The 24,733-nt window shown below is 42.1% G+C and overlaps 1 protein-coding gene across 3 annotated transcripts in view; it reads right to left on the reverse strand.

The window, feature by feature from the left end:
- The window catches only part of LOC115174515 (MAM domain-containing glycosylphosphatidylinositol anchor protein 2-like), a 344,881-nt gene that overhangs the window by 156,529 nt on the left and 163,619 nt on the right, over positions 1–24,733 (reverse strand). For all 3 annotated transcript variants that reach the window (XM_029733126.1, XM_029733125.1, XM_029733127.1), the window contains exons 5-8: positions 24,405–24,537; positions 24,048–24,317; positions 9,367–9,458; positions 9,052–9,289 (exon numbers count right to left, since the gene is read on the reverse strand). In XM_029733126.1, coding sequence (XP_029588986.1) covers positions 9,052–9,289; positions 9,367–9,458; positions 24,048–24,317; positions 24,405–24,537 — 733 coding nt within the window. The remainder of the gene's footprint in view (positions 1–9,051; positions 9,290–9,366; positions 9,459–24,047; positions 24,318–24,404; positions 24,538–24,733) is intronic.

Raw genomic sequence — 24,733 nt, forward strand, 5'->3', positions numbered from 1 at the left:
GTCAGATATGACCTATCCTAAATGACATTGGTAATATAACTATGTGAGTATGTGTTCACATAAACATGTATGGAGCCAGAACATGGAGACTTGCAAGATGATGTGATGAAGTCCAGACTGACAGACAGGCTTGATGCTGATGTCTCTGAATGGAGAGAGACCTGGCACTCAGTATAACATTTTTACTAGACACGACTTTTACGTGTATTGCATTTCTTTTATGTTATTGAATTGACTGGTATCAGTCAATATGGGGAGGGAGAAACCCTGTGTATTCTGCACCAGGACCAGGGAACTCCTGTGGTATACAGGACACCACACAGGAAGGTGTGATCACTCTGACATGTTTGCCAAGGTAGCCCCATTACCACCGACAAAATGCTGATAGGCACAGTATCCGTATCAACTGGGAATGACAATGATTAAATGTTAACATTGAAATATTAGCAGAACACTGCTTCTATGGTATTACATAAAGGGTTGTTTATTCTACATGAACCTGTTACTACATGTGAAAGTTATCAAAACACTTAGTTTAGAATATCTACATAAATTCAGCAATTGCATTCTTCTCATATTACTCTGTAGGCTACTGACCTATTCAAAGCTTCCTCTGGCACCTCGCCCTGCCTGTAGTTATTGAACTCAACCTGCAGGAGGTTTGTTTTTTTTGTAACAGCTGGGGGCAAGGTTCTGACAGATTGGTGGTGGTAAGGACACACCCAAGAAACACCCACAGCAAACCAAATTACGTTTGGATTCTGTCATGGCCGCCAGCATTTCTTGAGCAGCAAGACAAAAAAACAAGGCCAAATCAGCGGGTGCAGTTCCCCTTTAAGTGAGTGCACTGGGGCTGAATTAAGTAGAGGAGGGTCACATAGAGTAATGTTACCTGACTCAGATATCTCAAATTAAATAAAACAAATTAGAGGTTGTCTCCAAGTCTAACCATGCTTCTGGAAGGCCAGTGGCTCTCACCAGTGTTTATTATTAATACAGCTTGGTGCCTTATTTTCAATCAGCCCTTAATTTATTTTTATGAAGTGCAGTTATTAATTTGGTTGGAGAGCCGCCGTGTGCTGTTGGGTACCCCAGGTGTGGAACTGGCCGATGATTGAGAAACTGCTTATCAGGACCAGATTCATTACTTAAACATGGGAGAGATGGAGGTGATTTTCTAACCCCAAAAGGATTCTTGTTAATCAATTACTACATGGCTCAGGCCGAGCTAGGAGCTAGGATGAAAACCAGTGGAGCTTGTAGCTCTCTGGGACTGGGTTGGAGACCACTGGGAGTAAGATGTGGAATTACAAACGTTTGTATCCCATCGCTAACAGGCAAGGTTTTCTGTCTCTTGTGTGTGCAACCACAGGTGTAATACTGCTACAATGTTCTGTTTATGACCAATGTACCACGGGTTTTAATTAGGAGCTCAATGGGATTTAAAGACAAAGTGAAGAAGTGTAGGGCTAACTGAAAACAGGTGTGTCTTATTCTCCTACTATTCCAAAAATGCTTTAACTTGCGCAATCCACTGATAAAGTTCAGCACATACTAGTTTTGATGAGGAATCTGTTTCAGAGTCAAAGTGAAGGAGGATAGGAATAAGGACAGTCAGGTTTTATTAAAGGACCACTTCTGGCTCGTGGACACCACTTTCAAATCTACTGGCTGAAATTACACAAAGTTCCAGAATGCATCTTTAAGTACCTTACTGCAATTGCATTAAATTAAAATGCAAAAAAAGTTTAACAAAATTGCTTCTAAGCAAAGAACTTTAACTTAAGTATGTTTTGAATGAAGTACTGTACTACCTTTTCAAAACCATTCATTACTCAGTACAATTTTATAGGCTATCCATCATAATAGATCATGATGGCACTAAACGTTTGCGGGCAATTGCCCCTCGGAGCCAGAAAAACTGCTCATCGCTGTTTAGTCAGTGACCAATCAAAACATGTAGTGGTAAGATAGCTAACTAGATATGAATGGTCATCAATTTAGCTATGGATGGCTTTAGCAGCTTGTAGCCTAGTTGTCTAGCATTCTAGCAGGCTAATGTTAGCTAGCTATACTTGCAGCTAAGTTAGCTAGCTAGCTACATGACTAACGACCACCCAATTGTAATAGCCGTTACTGTGGCTAGCACGTCAGTGTCACTATGTGTGGTGGTGGCTACCTAACTAGCCATGTAAACTATCTGGGCTAGCTTGCAACATTAGCTAGGCTAACATCAGTAAGTGAACTAGCTAGCTAGCTAACGATAGCTTGCTTGGTCATCACACATTTAGAGAGACCTAGCTAGGAATTTTAGCTATGTACTTTGTCCAAATTAGGATAACGTTCACCTAAAAGTCAGACTCAGTAAGTCTCAGATAGAATAGGTGTCACGTCCTGACCAGTATAAGGGTTATTTGTTATTGTAGTTTGGTCAGGACGTGGCAGAGGGTATTTGTTTTATGTGGTTCGGGGTGGTGGTTTATTTAGTATTATTATAGAATTGATTATTTCTGGGTTTTGGTTTGTGTTCTATGTTTTGTACTTCTATGTTCTTTCTGGGTTGGTGTATTTCTGTGTAGGTTAATGGGAGGTTGGACTCTCAATTGGAGGCAGGTGCTTTCTCGTTGCCTCTGATTGAGAGTCCTATATATGGGTAATTGTTTGGTGTAGTGTTGTGGGAGATTGTTTCTTGTTTTGCCTGTGTGAGCCTTTCAAGACTGTTTTGTTGTTCGTGCGTTCTTTGTTTTGTTGTTTTTGGTGTTCTCTTCATTTAAAATAAATGATAAGATGAGCATCCACATTCCTGCTGCGTTTTGGTCCTCCATTCCAGACGACAACCGTTACAATAGGTCCATTTGTATTATTCCTTTAGCTACCTATATTTGGTTAGATCACTCAGATGATGTATGAAAGCATATAATATCCAAATGTCACATAATTAAATCACATATAATGTATGTTCGCTGGGTAAAACTACTATAACTGGGGCCTGGGGCCTAACCTTTACATAAGCATTCATAACACCTTTATGAAGCAGTTCATGACATATTAATGAGAGTTTAAGTAGGCCTATCATTCATTACATTAACGTTCATGATTGATGTATTCATTCAACATCAGTGTCTCTCACAAGTAATGTTTGGTCAACTCATTATTCTAATTTTATTGTGTGTGTTTGTGAAGTGAGGGAGAACAATAGATGGGCTGGTTTAAATTAATTAATCTTGCATATAATTGTGTGAGTCTACACAAAAGGCACAGATAGACAAGGACTCCACAATATTAGACAACTTTTTAGAGCAGAGAACATTTGACAAACTCACTTCAAGCCTCAGTATCTGAGAATAACAAGTATGGAAAGTTTGTGTTCGGGCTATTGTAATGTCAGTGATATGATGAACTAAGTGGCCACATGAAGCAGAATATGCAGAAATATGACATTTTTCTGATGTTGTGCAATTGCCACTATGCAGGTTTGGTCTACCTGAAGCATCATCTTGACACAATAACATAGGACGAGACAGAGCAGTGAATGATGCCCAAAAGGTCACAAGGTACAGGGGAGCTGGATGGGTACCTTGCCTGTGTGTCAGTCAAGATGGATCTGCTTCATTCCTTTCCATACATAAAGAAGCTGTCTCTCAAACTGAACACAGTCCTGCCTGCCTCTGCAGCTTGTAAGTGTATTTTTAGCTGTGTTGGACTGCTCTTCACTGCAAAGACTCGATTCACTTTGAAAATCAGCTTCTGCTGAAACTGAACAGCAAGTTTAGAGAGAAGTGAAGGCGTTATAACAGAACTCCTTTGTTTTTGCTGAAGGAACACTACATAACCTAATGTACTTCATAAATGTAGCCTAGAATTTATCAATCTATTGCAACATCTATAGACCATTTTCTATTTCAGGGGGTCTCAATGGTTTGCTCATTCAATTAAGCTAATTATCAAGGTCAATGATTTTATTTGAAAAGTAACGCCATTTATTTTACCCCGTTTTTCTCCCCAATTTCGATCTTGTATGATCGCTGCAACTCCCCAACGGGCTCAAGAGGCGAAGGTCAAGTCATGCGTCCTCTGAAACATGACCTGTCAAACTGCGCTTCTTAACCTCATGGCTAGGGGGCAGTATTTTCACGGCTGGATAAAAAACGTACCCGATTTAATCTGATTATTAGTCCTGCCCAGAAACTAGAATATGCATATAATTAACTTTGGATGGAAAACACTCCAAAGTTTCTAAAACTGTTTGAATGGTGTCTGTGAGTATAACAGAACTCATATGGCAGGCCAAAACATGAGAAGATTCTGTTCAGGAAGTACCCTGTCTGACCATTTATTGGCTTTCTTTGTCATCTCTATTCATTACAAAGGATCTCTGCTGTTACGTGACACTTCCTACGGCTCCAATGGGCTCTCAGAGCCCGGGAAAAACCTGAATGACGTAATTCAAAGCCCTGGCTGAAACACACGAGCGCTTTTGCTAAGTGGTCTATCAGCAGACAAAAGGCTTAGGCGCGTGCACTGGCCGCCCCCGCCTTTCTGTTTTTCCCTCTTTTTAACGAAACGTAGATTCCCGGTCGGAATATTATCGCTTTGTTACGAGATAAATTGCATAAAAATTGATTTTAAACAGCGGTTGACATGCTTCGAAGTACGGTAATGGAATATTTAGAATTTTTTTGTCACGAAATGCGCCATGCGCACGACCCTGATTTACCATTGGGATAGTGTCTAGAACGCACGAACAAAACGCCGCTGTTTGGATATAACGATGGATTATTTGGGACCAAACCAACATTTGTTATTGAAGTAGAAGTCCTGGGAGTGCATTCTGACGAAGAACAGGAAAGGTAAGACCATTTTTCTTATAGTAAATGTGATTTTGGTGAAGGCTAAACTTGCTGGGCTATGTACTTAGAATATTGCAAAATGTGCTTCATCCGAAAAGCTATTTTAAAATCGGACATATCGAGTGCATAGAGGAGTTCTGTATCTATAATTCTTAAAATAATTGTTATGCTTTTTGTGAACGTTTATCGTGAGTAATTTAGTAAATTGTTAGTAAATTCCCCGGAAGTTTGCGGGGGGTATGCTAGTTCTGAACGTCACATGCTAATGTAAAAAGCTGTTTTTTGATATAAATATGAACTTGATTGAACGAAACATGCATGTATTGTATAACATAATGTCCTAGGTGTGTCATCTGATGAAGATCATCAAAGGTTAGTGCTGCATTTAGCTGTCTTCTGGGTTTTTGTGACATTATATGCTAGCTTGAAAAATGGGTGTCTGATTATTTCTGGCTGGGTACTCTGCTGACATAATCTAATGTTTTGCTTTCGCTGTAAAGCCTTTTTGAAATCGGACAGTGTGGTTAGATTAACGAGAGTCTTGTCTTTAAATAGCTGTAAAATAGTCATATGTTTGAAAAATGGAAGTTTTCGGATTTTAGAGGAATTTGTATTTCGCGCCACGCCCATCATTGGATATTGGAGCAGACGTTCCGCTAGCGGAACATCTAGATGTAAGAGGTTAATACCTGTTCGTTTATCCCGGATGCCAGCTGCACCAATGTGTCGGAGGAAACACCGTTCAACTGATGACCGAGGTCAGCATGCAGGCGCCCGGCCCGCCACAAGAGCGCGATGAGCCAAGTAAAGTCCCCCCCGGCCAAACCCTCTCCTAACCCGAATGACGCTCGGCCAATTGTGCGCCGCCCTATGGGACTCCCGATCACGGCCGGTTGGGATCGAACCCGGGTCTGTAGTGATGCCTCTAACAATGCGATGCAGTGCATTAAACCGCTGTGCCACTCTGGAGGCCTATTTTTACTTTTTAAATGAGTTACTTTTACATGAGTTGTTTTTTACTCGTACACTAAAAGGGCACTATCATAACAATTTTCACGGTATTATTCCAATCTCATAGTGTGAAAATATATACAAAACACAAGAAAATCTGTATTTTGACTGCAATAGGCCTTTAAAAGGGGACACTAAAATGAAGATTAATTGCATTTTATCTCATAGCATGAAAATGCGCCCTCCTCCGTTCCTCTCTTCCTCTTTTCTTTTCGGCAGTCTTTTAATTCTGTTGTTATTGGATGGGGAAATCTGGGCTCTCGTTTGGATACTGCCCATGAATAAACCATTAACTGTGCAATCTCAGGGTGCCCAAAAGAAAAAAAAGAGGCTTGGATACTTAATGAGTGTGCGATGATTGTAAATATTAGCACTATTTTGTGGGGGGGGGGGGACTAATGAAAGCTGTGGGGATAAAAGTGTAGTTAAAAGTACAGTAGAGTAGGAATATTCCCTGTCTGTGTTGTAGATAATGAGTGTGGGGCTTGGCTGGGGATGGGGGACTAGGACTGCAGTAGGGTAGAAGAGGCTAGGGTGGGCTGGAGGCTGGGCTGGACATGGCAGGGGGTGGTTAAGCATGACTACGGCTGGAGCTGGGATAGACTGAGCTGTGCTAGTTTAGTTGGACTGGCCTGGGTCCGCGCTTGGCTGTGAGAGAGTTTCACAGTGTTCAGGATTGAGATACTTTAGACTCCATCTCTATCCAAACACTTCTAGGGCGTGAGCCCCCCATCTCTTTCCAAATACATCAACAGCGTGAGGCCCCATCTTTTTCATAACACTTCCATGGCTAGTAGCCCTGGCAGAGCTGCAGTGTAATCTGCTCTAAATGCTTATATTAAGAGACTGTAATTACCACTAGTCTCTCTCTCCCTTCTGGAGAACATCAGAGACGGCTTAGTTAGCCTAAACAGACCGCCAGCCAGGACCGAGACTAACCACTCAGTGCACACCATTGGCTAATAGGCTAATAAACCGCTGCGTCATTGGCTAACAACAACATAGCGACAGCCAGGATACAAAACAAGGAGATACAACAATTTATCTCGACACAGTGATCCTACTACTTCAGAACTTCTCAATGTAGTCCTCAAATAAAACTACGGAAGGGCAATGACAAAGGCAGCACACAGTAGAATTGTATGTTCATTTTCTCTTCTACCTGTACATGAATCACTGTGTCTTCACGCAACTCTTTCATCGTATTCAAACCGCCGCAACTTAAAACAACCTTCACCTTAAAAAACAAGTACGCTAAAAAACAATCCCATCCAAGCACAAAAAGCCCTTTCATATTATATGATAATCATAGACAGGTATTTCCTTTGTGTTTCTCTCTTCTTCTCTCAGACAGCAGCAGTGATGGTTCACATTAAAGAGTGTGTTTCTGCATCGGTGTGTCTCGGCCAGGCACACACACACACACACACACACACACACACACACACACACACACACACACACACACACACACACACACACACACACACACACACACACACACACACACACACACACACACTCCAAAGGGAAAGGCTGCACTACTTAGAAGATAATGAGGAAACAAACTGGACAAGTACGATTGATTCCACTGTTTTATAGCACGGGGGATTATCAAAGGATTATTTTAGGGTAATTATGCACGAAGGTCGACAACAGGCTTTCATGTTGCTGCAGTGAATGGCAGCAGGGTGTGTTGTCACAGAGTGTGTGTAGTAAAGAGAGAGAGGAGGCTTGCCATAGCTACACACACAGAGGCAAGCATGCGCAGGCAGACACACACACACACACACAAGCGCACACGCACAAACGCACGCACGTGCACACACACTTATCAGGAAGCTACCATGCCCTGGCGCCTTTCAAACACACCAAATCAGCAGCCAGCAAACCCGGAATGTTTCTTCAGGAACACAACCGCCTCCCTTTGGTCATTCCAATCTCGGAGCGACAACGGTCAAGATGAGAAACTGCATGCCTGTTTGGCAGAGGAATTCCAAGTGGAAATTCCCAATCGGAGCACCTCTCTTCTGAGGCATGTTATCGATCAGGTCCCGTCCATTAGCAAAGGAGATGAGCAGTGGGGTAATGGGAGGCGGCACAACACAGCAGGGTGGGAGATCATTGATTGACCTCTAAGTGGTAATTACACATGATACCCCCCCAACCCTCCTCCCGACCCAGTGTAATCACTTCTCCTTGTTAACCCATAGCTCTCTTCTCCTCCTTAACGCCTACTATTCGTTTCCTAACCACTACCAATACAAACGTCTGCCCTTTTCTTTTCCTACTGTATCGATGGTACCCTCCACAAACTCACTGTGTTGGGTCTGTGCTGTATATCTTCAGGTTATTCTCTTGTAATGAAGCCACCCTTCTAATCACCAGAATATCCTTATCTAAAGTCTCCCAGAGACATGATGCATGTAATGAATGTATGTCATGTTAGTAACACAAATGGTAGTAGCAGCAGCCAATTAGATGAAAGGAGGGAATGGATTTAGTTTTGGAGCATGTCTGCATTCCAAATGGCAACATTCCAAATGGCACCCTATTCCCTATTTAGTGCAGTAATTTTGATCAGAGCCCAGGTCAAAAGTGGTACACAATATAGGGAACATGGTGATATTTGTGATGAAGCCCATAAATTGAGTTTGGATACCAGGCAATAGGATTGGATGTTAGGTTCGGATTAGTTTCGGGTAGGAAATAGGTCACATTGTGGAAACAATACCACATGCTAATTGATAGGGGCAAATTCAATAGGTTACCATTTTATGTGTTTGTGGGAAATAGAGGAATTATGAAAGTGTATTTCTCCAGAGTGTGTATGTTTCAGCAGAAGGGAACATTTATATTGCTGTGTGTGTGTGTGTGTGTGTGTGTGTGTGTGTGTGTGTGTGTCTTGATGATGTACTGTATGTATGCACGTGTCTGTGTACATCCCAAATGGCACCCTATTCCCTATATAGTGCACTACTTTTGACCAAGGCCCATAAGGCTCTGGTCAAAAGTAGTGCACTATACAGTATAGGCTATAGGATGCAATTTGGGATGCATACACTGTGTAGTCTTACGGAAGTCTCTATCCGCCACAGTGGCGAAATGCTGATGTATGTGTGTTATTGCTGAGTGTGGGGAAGTGTATAAGTCAATCTCCTGCTCTGACATGGCGGTGTGTGAGACTCACCAGTAGTGGAGGAGATGTTGACGTCTATGCTGATCTCAGGTATGCCCCCTCCCTTCAGCGCAGCCACACAGGTGTAGGTGCCAAAGTCAGTGAACTTCAGGTCAATGATGTCCAGGTTGGTGGTGCCTGGGGAAATGTCAGGGTCCGTCTGGGTGATCACCATTCGCTCAGAGCTACGCATGGCGCGCCCGTTCTTCAGCCAACCAAATATCAGCTCCTCAGGGGGCGTGGCCTCCACCTGGAAGGAGTGGATAGTTGAGTATGCATGTGAAAAGGGGATGGTGTGTGCGTGTGCGTGTGTGTGTGTGTTCTTACCTGGCAGGAGATCTTGACCTCGCGGCCAATTTGGATGTTGTCGTCATTGTGGTAGGGGTCAGGGGTGATCCAGAAACGCCCCTTCTTCAGCGCTGTGGAGAGAACATACAGACAGACACACCAAAAAGTGAGAGAGGTACAATCCATGTGTGTGTTTAAGTGGCAGCCACAGGAGTAATTCCATATTTCCCTTTATTTGACACTGTAGACAAAAGATACACTTAAAAGTGTTTTTCTGATATTTGTAGAACAATAATGGAGAAAATGGTTTCCCTTTTTTAGAAAGGAAATGTGTATTTTTGCTTTTCCCCAACCTCTTGAGACAACAAACACAACAGTTGAGAGGTTAGGGGCAGCATGGGGTCAGCAACAGTGCAACACTTTTTAGAAGGGTGCAGTGAATTGATTTTGAATGGGGCGTCAAATTGTAAAGTAGCAAACTGCTGGCTGATCAGACTGAAATACTGTATGTTTGTCTGAGATTCACTTTATCCAGTCACAGTCTGTCTGAGATGTGATTCATCCAATCACACAAGTGTTGCATTCATTGATTGGAGAGGAAGTCATTACACAAACAAACACACACACACGGACATGTGCACACGCACACACGCACACACACACACACACACACACACACACACACACAGAAAGCAGAACATTTGAGAAATATCAATGGAAAGATACTTATGGCTAATCCAGTTTAGTTTTCAAACAGCGTCATCAAATCAGAGCGAAAAGAAAAGCGGGCTGATTTCATTCTAATCTACGTCGCATTGTTCCCAACGCTGCTGCTGTACAATTCATCTCGTCTGCACACAAAAAAAAATGATGGCGCTACAGAAATCTTTTCATCTAGCAATTCCCTTGAGACATTATCATATTCAGTTTGGCGAAAAAGGAAAATGAAAACAAAACCTGCATGTCAGATTTAAACACAGGAAATTGAATGTGCAAAACATTGCGATGCTGGAGCCGAGCAGAGGGAAGAAGGGGGGGGGGGGCACAGAGGGAAAGAGAGTGACACAAGCCTGCACACTAAGAAACCACACTCAAACCAGACTTAAATCAATGTCAGCAGGTGGGTGAAAGACTGAAGACTGTTCCTGACACGTCTCAACAAATGTTGTTATTTGATTTTTATTAGGATCCCCATTAGCTGTTGCAAAAGCAGCAGCTACTCTTCCTGGGGTCCACACAAAACATGAAACATGAGATAATACAGAACACTAATAGACAAGAACAGCTCAAGGACAGAACTACATCAATTTACAAAAGGCCCAGATAGTCTGTGTGTATGTATTGATATGTAGGCTATCTAAGTCAAATAGAGGAGAGGTGTTGCTTGCCGAGAGGTGTTGCTTTATCAGTTTTTTTAAACCAGGTTTTCTGTTCATTAAATGAGATGGGAGTTCCATGCAATAAAGGTTCTATATAATACTGTATGCTTTCTTGAATTTGTTCTGGATTTGGGAACTGTGAAAATACCCATGGTGGCATGTCTGGTGTGGTAAGCGTGGTAAGCGTAAGGAGTTCCGTCTTCCGAATGAATTCTTAGAGATCTAAAGATCCCTTACATTTCAGTCATGAGTCATGAATTATTCTTTACCTTCTTTCAGTCTCATCTGAACGTCGTACAATTCTTGGTTATATGCACGAACCCTAGTTTCCATAATGAATCAGCAATATACAAATTGGCTTAATTATTTATTTACTAACTAAATAATCACAGAAATACGTAGCAAACAAACAATAGATATTGGTTACTAACAATGATAGAAAAGTCCCTAGTGGGCTAAACAGATATGACAGCTTGGTAGACAAAAGGAAAGGGGTGGGACTGAGAAAGAGCGGGAAAGACAAAATGGATTCGTTACACAGTCTATAATTATATTCATTGAAATGCTAATCCTTTCCACATGAACGGCCGCTCATTCGAGAATAATTGCAATGTATATATATTTACGCCCGTATGTCGTTGTTGGCTACTCTGTTGGAATCCTCGATCGTCTTCTAGGGTTCATCAGAGTCTCTGGTTAACTTTCATTGAAGTCACAAAGTCTTTCGCGGCCCTGGCGGTTAGAATGGATACTTCAGAGTACCATTCAGAAATGTTCTCATAGATAGATGCTTCGGCGGTTGTCAGTATTCTCGTTCTAGGTTAACGTAATTTCTAACTGCAGACTCTAACTGTAATTCGTGTTGTCTAGAATTTGCTCCTTCTGTAGTGAATCGATAGTCTCAGAGTCTAACCATCTCCAGACGTGTAGCTAACGCTCCACGTGGGATGCTTTTCTAGTATTATGGTTTGCGTGGTCTTAACCTTTAGAGACGTCTGGCTTACCTTGGGTTGCTTTGGCTTGCTGTAGTTTAAAACACTTCACACATCAGCGTCACCCGGAATGTTTTTGTCTGGTGTGAATTTTTTCAGGAGTGGGTTTAATCCTCTGTCAAAGAAGAGGTGGATCTATGATGCCTCATGTGATGTCTGGGCTCACGGGTGTGTGGCCACTGACTAGTTAATCTTTATATGAAAATCCATACTCTCATTTAGAATGTTAATATATTACATTTTTTCACAAATAGTTTCATGTTTAATCACATACGTTTCACAATATTTAGATGTAAACCTGACAGCTGGGAAATGTACACTTTAAAAGATACCGTTATTTGTGTTTCCTGTCCTTCATGAGATCACCAAATGAAACACACTCGTCATAACTGTCCCTTATGTGTCCACGGACCATTCCCACATTCTCAAAAGTATAAATATTATTTAATTCTCCCATTTTGGGGATTTAGAAGTTTGGCCAAGTGAAGGCCTTTGTTCTCTCTCTGTGCTCTCTCCCTCTCTTTCTGCATGACCAGGGGGAGAGAGTCTCTGCCAAGAATTTATGACCATTCGATATTATATATAGTATTGTTCAACATTTGATGCGTATGTAATTACATGTCTGTTGATATTGAAAAAGTGGTGCTGTTCAAAATATAGCCATGGATCGATTACAGTGTAGGTGTTCGACTATAGTGTAGGCCTCCGACTATAGTGTAGGCGTTCGACTATAGTGTAGGCGTTCGACTATAGTGTAGGCGTTCGACTATAGTGTAGGCATTCGACTATAGTGTAGGCAAAAGCTCTTTTGATATTATATATAATATTGTTCAAAAGGAGTTGCGTACGCAATTATGTCTGTTGATATTGAAAAAGTGGTGCTGAATCTCAATATATCCATGGATTGACAGTGACCTTCACAATTCAAACATCAGGTATTAACGAAAAGCCACATCACCGCTCTGTCTGTACGCTCTCAATATAACAGCCTAGTATGTCATCATGTTGGAAAGGCAATTTTCCTGAGATGTAATATAATATAATACAGTAATACTATTGGACGTATTTACACAATGGTGGAAGCAGTATACACTTGGTTCCAACCATATAAAGAGTAAAGCACATAGAGGTACTGTATGTGGAATCAGTGAATGAACTGGTTTAGAGTGGATACTACCAGTGTACCTTAACAGTGTGAAAGGCTATTTTCTGTTGCCTCTGTGTTGAGTTGATCTATTACAGCATTCCATTAATACTAGTACACAGACTGTATCCTAGGGGGTGGACTACTATAATCCAATCAGATCCCATTTATGCTCCCGAGTGGCGCAGCGATCTAAGGCACTGCATCTCAGTGCTTGAGGTGTCACTACAGACACCCTGGTTTGATTCCAGGCTGTATCACAACCGGCCGTGATTGGGAGTCCCATAGGGCAACGCACAATTGGCCCAGCGTTGTCCGGGTTTGGCTGATGTAGGCTGTCATTGTAAATAAGAATTTGACTTGCCTAGTTAAATAAAGGTTACTTTTTTATGTTGTGTGTGTGTGTGTGCATGTGTGTGCATGCGTGCACGTGTGTCACAAAGGTGGCAGTGTACAAACATTGGATTAAGATGGTAACAATTCACTCTACCTTAGTTAACTGTCTAGTGTGAATACTCCGACACTGTCAAGTCAAATTCAAGGTCAACACAGTGTGGACTGCCTCGCCTCTTGAAAACATATTGTCCACTAAACCCCAAATCCTTCCCCAAAACTCTACACACATTCCTCAAGCCAGGATACAGGAGACACAGGCAAGCAAGCACGCACGCAATCACGCATGCACGTACACACAAACACCTCTATACAACAACAACAATCATTACAAATGCCCAGTGAATCTTTAACGCGGGCACCACTTGGAAACAAAACTTTCCCATTTACTGTTGGAGAGGGTAAACCCAACACTCTGCTTGTCTCTGCCTGTTCTTACATCACTTCCAGCACTTCATCCATACCTCAAAAGAACATGTGACTATAGAAGCGGTGTGGAGTAAGCTGGTGGAGCATGTTGGTATACAGAGAAGGCAGAGCCCAGGCTCAGAAATCGAGTCCTACAGAACGGCTGAGTCACTTATTAAGAAGAATCCTAGCAAATTGGAGCGGGAGAGGGGAGAAGAGGTGAGGAGACAACCTGGACTCATGGTTAGATGTAGCATAGTAAATAAAAATCTGGGCCACTTAAATTAGTATGATATGTTACATTATGTATAGTATGTCCATCATCCATTTCGTATGATATGTTGCGAATTACAATTCGTATGATATGGTACGAATTTGCAATTGGCTGTGGGTAACATTAGCTAGGCTAAGGGTTAAGTTTAGGGGTTAAGGTTAGGGTTAAGAGATAGGTTAAAGGGTAAGGTTAGGGTTAGGGGAAGGGTTAGCTAACATGCTAAGTAGTTGCAAAGTGGCTAAAAGTAGTAAGTAGTTGCAAAGTGGCTTCCGGTTGAGCAATGTAGAAAGAAGATGCACAAGGTCTCTCCTGCGACAACTTTTTGCAACTAATCCTCAATTTAGCCTAAATTTATACTTTTCATTGTGGGTCTGCTGGATGTTTTTTTTATTGTATTTTTTATATGGACATTCTGAACTACTCTGGTTCACACTGACCTTAATTGGTGATGTTGGTCACTGATAGACCTCAGTCACATTCCCTTTATCTTGGGCTCCACTATGACATTGGAGTCTAAAACTATTACTCTTCTCTTCTAATTTTACTCTTGTTTAATAAATCCTCTTAAGGACACGCCCCCGTTTTTTACATTTTCGCCTAAAACGACATACCCAAATCTAACTGCCTGTAGCTCAGGACATGAAGCAAGGATATGCATATTCTTGATACCATTTGAAAGGAAACGCATTGAAGTTTGTGGAAATGTGAAATGAATGTAGGGGAATGTAACACATTAGATCTGGTAAAAGATAATACAAAGAGAAAAAAAGCCTACATTAGCTCAACCGTCCCGCAGGGGACCCACCAATCCAGTAGAGGTTTGTTGCACAAGCTGAAGAGTTTAGACCCATGGTTCGTTTGCTTAATTGTACATATCCAAAATGCTAGTTGTTATTTAATTATTTACCCCTAAGGATGTTTGTAATAATTTACCAACAGGGGCTGACTGTTTTCATAGCCTACTGGTTCATTTCGAATGTTTCTCATTACTCTGCCCTTTGGCGACACCTAGTGGACTACCTCATATTATAGCCATTGAAATGCCACTGATCGCTGTTAACATTGTTCAATAACTAAAGCTGAAGGTTATACTCTTTGTTTAAAGTGTGACCGAAACCCAATGAGTGCACTTGCCTACTGATATATTTTATTTTTTAGTTTCAAGGGTGTATGTAACTTCTTTCCTAGGTCAGTTTGACCTCACAGCACATTAGGGTAATCAACGGATGCTGAGTAAGAGAATTCCTGCTGCTCGTCTTGTTCATAATGATGAGTTTAGGATTAGGATTTTTTTCTTTAAAATGGTATTGTACTATCACTTTTCAAATTTGTATTGTCTATGTTGGGAATGTTGGGGGGGGGGGGGTGTATGTTGGCATTATCCAAAGATTCTTGTGCTCTGTTTCTGTTTCTCTAAAGGATTTGAGTTTTTTTATTCAGATGTTTTTTTTTCATTCTGCTCCTCTCTCAATCTCTCTTTTCCTCTTTCTTTTTCATTTGACTTCTCCTCTTATCAATAATTGAGTTTCAAGTTTCAGCCTCTCTGCGTATAATTCAGGGGATGGTGAAGTTGAATATTGCCGGTCTATTGTCATGAATCCACAAGTCCTTGACGATTCAGTTTTCTTTGTTTGACATAATGAGCATTGTAAGAAATGATATATTCCCGTAATACAGCTTTGAACGTCTCCCAAAGAAGAGAGGGGGAGGTGTCGTCATTTTTATTCATTTCAATGAATACATAGGGTCTTGTTAAATCTATTTTTTTTGCGTTCGGAGTAAGAGCTAAGTCCAGAATGTGTGGGGGGGGGGGGGATGTTCTGAAATTACTATAGCAGAATACGTCGTTTTAACTGAGGGGAGAATGTTACTATCTAAAAAAAAAGTTGCCTATGCGCGAGTAGGTTTGATGAACATGAGAAAAGTAGGAGAAGTCCTTTGTGTCCGGGTGGATGAAGCGCCATGGATCAACACAACCCGTTTGGGTCATGAATGTAGAAAGCGCTTTTGCAGAAGTACTTTCCAATTGTTCCTCAAATGCAGTGTATGATATACCATTTTGTAGCTCTGGGTCTCTGCTTTTAATCAATGTAAAAAACACAATTTCAAATTTTGCTACATAAGACCAAATCAAGGCAGCCGGTCACAATTTAATCTGCTTCCACTGATGAAGCAGAGTTTCTGTTGCAACAAACAAAGGGGACATACTATGAATATGGTAACAAGGCCAGCCACCTTTTGGCAAACCAACTTAAACGCCAGTAGGCATCTCATCTCTCAGGTATATGACTCTTCCCATAATCTTACAAGTGATCCCCCTAATATTAACTTTTGTGTCATTTTATTCTAACTTCTACAAATCCAAATCCCCATCAGATAATACGGCTATGGACAACTTTTTAGATAACTTGGATATTCAATCCATTGATATGGACATGAGTAAAGTTCTGGATAACCTTCTGCATCTAGATGAGATAACAAAGGGTCTAAAGTTAATGCAAACTGGCAAGGCCCCAGGCCCTGATGGCTTCCCCGTCGATTTGTATAAAACATTCTCAGATCAACTCACCCCATTACTATTAGATATGTTCATGGACCCCATATCACAGGGCTCTCTCCCCCCGATGCTAACTCAAGCCTTTATCTCACTTATACTCAAAAAAGATAAAGATCCGGCGAAATGTTGTTGATATCGGCCCATTTCACTTTTGAACGCTGATGTTAAACTATTATCTAAGGTTCTAGCATGCCGGTTGGAACCCTGCCTTCAGGATGTCATATCTGATGATCAAACGGGTTTCATCAAAGGTTAACAACTGTTTTCCAATGTATGCTGTCTTTTGAACATTAAATTATCTCCTTCTGTCTCTCTAGACCCCAAAATTGTTGTTTCTCTTGATGCGGAGAAGGCTTTCAATCGGGTGGAGTGGGATTATTTCTTTAAGATTTTGGGAAGATTTGGTTTTGGGTCCAATTTCATCTCATGGATACGTCTGCTCTATTCTTCTCCTATGGCTAGGGTACACACCAACTCTCAACATTCAGAATACTTCCCCCTCTCCAGAGGGACCGGTCAAGGGTGTCCTATGTCCCCGCTCCCTTTTTGCAGTTCCGAAAGAACCGCTTTCCTTGGCCTTTAAATTATCATCATCATACACTGGAATCCAACGAGCTGGTGAAGAACACAAAGTGTTCAAAGTGGAGATTATCTACAGTTATATATCACTAACCCTGTGAACTCTGTCAATAACATACTGCATATTTTAGACACATTCGGGTCATTCTCAGGTTACAAATGAAACATTCAGAAAAGTGAATGTTTTCCGATCAACCCCACTGCCAAGCAAATTCCCTCTGGAGCCCTCTGGTTTTTCCTGTTTAGGTGTGAATATGACACATTCTCTGGCTACCCTCCATAAAACTAACTTTGCAAGTCTAGTCACATGAGTTAAAGCAGACTTAAAACGCTGGGATAGTCTGCCTCTCTCCTTAGCTGGCAGAATTTATCTTTCTGCCGAAATCATTTTTTACCAAGTTGGATAGGCTCGTCAGTCTTTTTATCTGGGCAGGCAAATCACCTAGGATACATAGAGAAAGAGAAACTTCAAAGAAAGAGACAAGATGGAGGTGGGATTGGCACTTCCAAATGTACTGCTTTACTATTGGGCAACCAATGTTCGAAAGATTATGGTCTGGTGTAATGCTTCAAGTACCAACTGGTGCTCATTAGAAGCACACTCCTGCCAATCATCCTCCCTTTCTGCTCTTACTTGTGCCTCACTGTCCTTGTGTCCTTCAAAGTATACTGGAAACCCCATTGTGCTCTCTACTTTGAAGATCTGTGGATAATTTCGTCAACATTTTAGACTTTCTGCCCCTTCTCTTCTAAGCCCTATTTGTAACAACCACCTATTTTTTTTATTTTTTTTTGCTGTGGAATCAGCAGGGTCTGATTTCTAGATTATATGACATTATGCTTTCCTCTGAACCCTCTCCAATAAACAAAATCAAGACAGACTGGGGTAGTGAACTTGAACTTGACCTTACAGGTGGGAGGAGGCCCATAGGGCTAACTCCACATCCTCATGTACTCATTAAGTTTAATTCAGTTACAGGTCTTGCACAGAATTCACTACACCAAAGAAAAACGTTGTAAACTCCTCCCAGACACAAATGACGTGACAGATGTTCAATCACTCTGGCAACCCACACCCATATGTTTTATTCATGTTCTAAGCTGTCTGAGTCTTGGTCATCCTTTTTTAATACTCTCTCTAAAATTCTAGATCTTGACCTGCAGCCTTGTCCTTTGATTGCTATATTTGGAGTTCCATCTTTGTTACCTAGTCTCACTAAAAGTAAAGCAGACGTTGTAGCGTTTGCTTCCTTGATAGCCGCCAGCAGATCTTGCTTAATTGGAAATCCTCCAAACCTCCCACTGTAACATCTTGGTTGAAAGATCGAATGTCTTTTCTACACTTGGAAAAAATTACATTTTGAGAGGTTGTATTGATTACTTTTTCTTGAGATGGCAGCCTTTAATTTCCTTTTTGAACAATTGCCTTCTATTTATCAGGAGTAAGAATGTTGGCCAACAGGGGATATGAGAGGATGTGGGAGGGAAGGGATAGTATGTTGTGATATTGTGTTATTTATTTTTGTGTATGTATGTATGTATGTATGTATGTATGTATGTATGTATGTATGTATGTATGTATGTACAGTACCAGTCAAAGGTTTGGGCACACCAACTCATTCAAGGGTGTGCCTTGAATTCTAAATAAATCACAGACTGTGTCACTAGCAAAGCACCCCCACACCATCACACCTCCTCCTCCATGCTTCACGGTGGGAGCCACACATGCGGAGATCATCTGTTCACCTACTCTTTGTCTCAAAAAGACACGGTGGTTAGAACCAAAAATTGCAAATTTGGACTCATCAGACCAAAGGACAGATTTTCACCGGGATATTGTCCATTGCTCGTGTTTCTTGGTCCAAGCAAGTCTCTTCTTCATATTGGTGTCCTTTAGTAGTGGTTTCTTTGCAGCAATTCGACCATGAAAGCTTGATTCACGCAATTTCCTCTGAACAGTTGATGTTGAGATGTGTCTTTTACTTTAACTCTGTGAAGCATTTATTTGGGCTGCAATCTGAGGTGCAGTTCATTCTAATGAACTTATTCTCTGCAGCCGAGGTAACTTCCTTTCTTCATGAGAGCCAGTTTCATCATAGCGCTTGGTGGTTTTTGTGACTGCACTTGAAATAAAAATCGAGGTTCTTGACCTGGATTGACTGAGATTCATGTCTTAAAGTCATGATAGACTGTCACTTCTCTTTGCTTATTTGAGCTGTTCTTGCATAAATATACACATTTTGTGTCCCAGATTTTTGTTTACTGTGTTAAGTCTAGTCTATGAGACAATGCTGGAGGAGAAGAGAGGAGAGAGCCTGAATAGAAAAAAACGGCTCAGAAACAGGAAACACTTACTGAATGTAGACCTTTCCTGCATTCAAATGACCAAATCGGCCTCTAGTGACCTCATGGTTGGAATGTTATTAATTTCAAAATGTTTTGTTACATTTCAGTCTTCTGTGATGTATATATAGTGTCATATTGGGATACAAACTCAAAATGTAATACATTTCAACTCTATATCTGACATGGTACAGGTGTCTTCTTTTTTAAGCCCATAACCATGTGTGTGAGGTGTATACTTTGGTTTCAAAGTAGATGTGTTTAGGACTACCAAGAAACACTCTGTGTGACCCTGATTTAGCCCACTGCAGTAGTTAAAATCATTTAAGTACCGTGAGCACCGAGGCACAAAAAGAAAGTTAACGCGCACAAACACACATTCACCATGCATTATTAATGAAAAGGCTTTTGGAAGTTGGTTCTCTTCACCGCTCTGAACATTTCTGTCACAGAACCAGGGCCATGGTTGTGCGTGAGAGAAAGAAATGATCAATAAATACTGTATCCAGTAAGACTTTTCTTTTAAAGCTCTTTACTCCTACCTGTGCTCTACAGAAGCCTTTTCTACTCTGGTTTATCAGAAGGACAATGGAAGGAACTGTTTAAACACTTACTACACTCCACTATGCCACACATTTTCTTTCTTTCTTCTATGATCTAAAGAGGTTACACTGATTACATTGTAGCTAGGGCACTGATGAATAGGATACTTTCTAGTTACCTGGATTTTATTTACCTCTATGAATATGAATCATGATGCAACCTCCTGCGTGTTTTGTTTAGCCAAAGTGCTTGTGCCTGTAAAGAGAGTGTACTATTCTCCCTCGCTTTAAGACATTAGTCGTGTGTGTGTGTGTGTGTGTGTGGGTGTGTGTGTGTGTGTGTGTGTGTGTGTGTGTGTGTGTGTGTGTGTGTGTGTGTGTGTGTGTGTGTGTGTGTGTAATAGTCTCCATGGTGGTACAGTAGCTGTGGTGAATAATAACGGGTGGCCTGTAACATGAATAAGTAGATAATGACACAAAGAAAGAAGTCTCTTTTGGGGTTTGGTCCATAGAGGACTCTAGTCACACGGCTGATTACAATACCCCCTCATGGGAGCTGCTTAGCTTATGAAGGGATACATGCCCCTGACGTGAGTACAATGACACAATTACAGGCACGTACACACACACACAAATTCACATACACACAGAGACAGACATACACACACTATCCCTGAACCCTCCTCTTAAGACTGGCTGACAAGATGGCACTGACACCTATATCTCTCTTTCTAACCCCCAGTCTCTCTCCCTCTCTGTCTGTTCCTCTCTCCTTTGGCACCACACAATGGCCTTCATCCATCCAGTCATCTCTCCCACTAGTAATCAGCAGGTTTAGCTTAGCGGTCCTCTCAGGGCCAGATGGCTCTCTCTCTCTCTCCTCTACTTTACCTACCTCCTCTCGGGGACATTAGTCAAGGGTAAAGACATACAGGGGACAGAGATATTAGTACCAGACCCCAGCCATACAGACCCCCGCCAGACACACACACACACCGTCCAACCCCAGACCCCGACCACACACACACACCCCTCTCTGATTATCATCATACTATCACACATTCACACCATGCCTCCACATGTTAACGCTCACACACACACACACACTGACACATGCCAATGTTTGGACGTGGCGAGTGACAGGCCGTTGTGCTGTAGATTACCTTTTGGTTGACCTCAAATGAACTTGACAAGTTCAGTCACAGGCCAGCAGGATGCACACACACAAACAACCGCACTTACACACACTGACAAATAACCCCAGTCTTGACGGCCGCTGCCCAACTCTCTAGTCTGTCTGCCAGGCCCAGACCATTACACCCAGACCATTACATTTGCCATTTATGAATGGAAATGTATGCAGCTCCGGACCAGAATGTATTCCAGAGCAAATTTGAGTCATTCACATGTTGATTTACATGCTGACATCCAGGTTGTTACAAGTCACGTCATGAGGGGTTTGTTTTTCCCTAACAATTCCCAACAACAGCCTAAATAATATCAGCAGGCAAGCTCACTATGAAACCCATTGCAGTTTTTCTCTGCTATTAATAACACAGAACCCCCCTCACAGAGAGTGTATGGCCTGTGTGTGTTGTGGAGGGGTTGCCTGTGTGTGTGAGTTGGTGTGTGTTCGCTGACTGAAATGGCTGATGTCTCATTTGGAGTCATTTGGAAGGAAGAAAGTCCTGGAGGAATTGTCAGGCGAGACAACGAGACAACAGCAGAACATTGTTTGTTTCTGAATGTTTGCTACCTCCAGCACCACTAATTTCTCCACATCACACACCTGCAAAGCACACTGTTTTAAGAACGCACAGGGAGGAAACGTCGGTACAGTGCTAGGAAACGTAGGTACAGTACTAGGAAACATAGCTGCAGTACTAGGAAACATAGGTGCAGTACTAGGAAACGTAGCTGCAGTACTAGGAAACGTAGGTACAGTACTAGGAAACGTAGGTACAGTACTAGGAAACGTAGCTACAGTACTAGGAAACGTAGCTACAGTACTAGGAAAGGTAGCTACAGTACTAGGAAACGTAGCTGCAGTACTAGGAAACGTAGATACAGTACTAGGAAATGTAGGTACAGTACTAGGAAACGTAGGTACAGTACTAGGAAACGTAGCTATAGTACTAGGAAACGAAGCTACAGTACTAGGAAACGTAGCTACAGTACTAGGAAACGTAGCTGCAGTACTAGGAAACGTAGCAATAGTACTAGGAAACGTAGCTACAGTACTAGGAAAAGTAGCTACAGTACTAGGAAACGTAGCTGCAGTACTAGGTGTGTAAATGGTATTGGTGGGGAAAAAGGAAATGAACACAAGGCAATGTCTCTTAGACGTTCCTCTCACTGCATGCTGTCGCTTCACGTTTGATAAACCCGTGTAGTGAACAATTCACAGACATGCAGTAGTTACACACACATACACGCAAGCACACACACACACACACACACACACACACACACACACACACACACACACACACACACACACACACACACACACACACACACACACACACACACACACACACACACACACACACAAAAACAAACCTTACAGCAAACACATTCTCTAAAAAATCAACTTAGTGTTGACAGAGGTGGAGAATATATCTCATTGTCCAGGTCATTGTGTCACTAAAGTATCCTTTTGTTGCCAAACATTGTTGTGTGATCTGGACTAAAAACACAGGGTATTGACCTGCGTTTACAGACGTGTCTCCTTCCTTTAATCCATGAAAAGATCATGGTAGTAGAGCTGCGGTGAACCAACAGCATGCTGAGCTGTCCTAGGGGGCAAGGCAAACACACACACACAGCACTGTAAGAGGGGGCGAGCCAAATGGCGAGCCAGCACGGCTGGTGGGACAGCATGGTCAGAAACGCCACCATCTGCTGACGACAGATCTGTGGAAAACACAGACAGTCCCTTTGGCAACACCAGCACGAGAGGGCTTCTCAAGGACTAGAGTGTGATCAACAAAAAGACACACAAACATGTGTACACAAATATACATACTTTAAACATGTAGTAACACATATACTGTGTAATATCTGTTCACACACACACACACACACACACACACACACACATAAAATATGCATGCTCATACACACACGTGCATGCCCACACACACACACCACCACTATCTTAACCAGCTGTCATATTCAGCATGACCAAATGAACTGTGCTAAGTGCTTGTCCTACTTCACTGAGTTCATCCCAGTTTCTCCGGCAACACAGTCTTCACTCAACTCACCACAACACTTAAGACTCACACTATATAAATCAAACATTTAAATGTCTCATCCTACTATACGGCCGGAGAACCAATGGCTCCTCCAAAGGCAAGTCTATAATTATTGGCTGTTCCATGTATGAATTACCTTGAGGGAAAGCGCATTGGACACTAAATCCTTAACACATTGGCAGCTCCCAAAGGCAAGTCTGCAATTATTAGCTTCTTCGTGTGTCAATTACCTTGAGGAGAAGAGACTTGGACGCTAAGTCCTCATCCCAGTTGATTGGCAAACAGCCTGTAGTGCCTTCAGCTTGACTGCCATGGCTTAATGACTCTAATTGACCGTTAATAAGTATCTTTAATGAGTGGTTTCACATGCATCCCCATGCTATTGGCTTCACCCTACCGTTTATTGCACAGAAGTCGTAACACTGTACGGAATACGTTGATATACTCTCAATGTGTCTCCAACTATAGCACCGTGTGTTGTAGGATCGTACAGGCAATACAGCTTTCCTAATGCAACATCAAAAGTGAGATATGTCAATTGTAGTAAAACAATGCTCGCATACTGTATTAACTCTGTAGCAGCATAGGAAAGTTGTAACCATATTAATAACCATTCCTTTCACTTGAATGTTGAACATCGGATTAGCTCATAAAGAAATAGCCCATGAGCAGCCTAAGCGGGACTAAAATCTCTGACCTTGCCTCTGTCAGCCCATTACATACAGTAAGTCATTATACCTAGAGGTCGGACCCTCTTGACAAGGCCGACAGTGCTGTTCTAAGGATTCTACAATATATGTATTGTACACTCCACCTACAACAAACACCCCACTCCTGCTCCCCTCTCACCTCTGACCACTATTGTGGTAGACTTCTTGGCTGGGTTGCCCACGTTGTTACTGGCCACACAGCTGTAGACCCCAGCCTCATCTGAAGTGATGGCTGGCAGGGTGAGTGTTCCACCCTTCACCACGCTCTTCTCAGGCAGGCTGTCGGAGCTGCTGACCCAGCTCAGCGTGGGGTTGGGCTCCCCACCCGTAGTGATACACACCAGGGACACCGTCTGGCCAGGGTTCACCACGATGGGATCCTCCACCAGCAGCTTAATGGAGGGAGACGCTGGAGAGGAAGAAGAAGAGGATGGAGGTTTGCTGTTATCTGATAAACCTTATGGTGCATGTCTTGTTGGTGAGTTTGAAGACGAACCTGTCTTGTTGGTGAGTTTGAAGACGATGTTTCGGTCGGAAATGCCACAGACGTTCCTAACAGAAGCGATGCAGCTGTAGTTGGCGTAGTCCTGCGGACGAAGGTTCTTCAGCTTCAAGATTTTCGTCTCCCCCTGCAGCTCAGATACACAACCACAACAACACTAGTGTGCAAATGTGTGCAAATAGAATTAACACAATAATAAACACGCTTCATGAAGTATCTCCATTTAATTCAATGCTTGCAAAATTCTGGAAACTTTCCCATAGTTCACAGGGGTTTTCAGAAAATATTAAAATGTTGAAACTCAATGCCATACACATTTACTG

This window comes from Salmo trutta, chromosome 35 (assembly GCF_901001165.1).
Source record: "Salmo trutta chromosome 35, fSalTru1.1, whole genome shotgun sequence".
NCBI lineage: Eukaryota > Metazoa > Chordata > Actinopteri > Salmoniformes > Salmonidae > Salmo > Salmo trutta.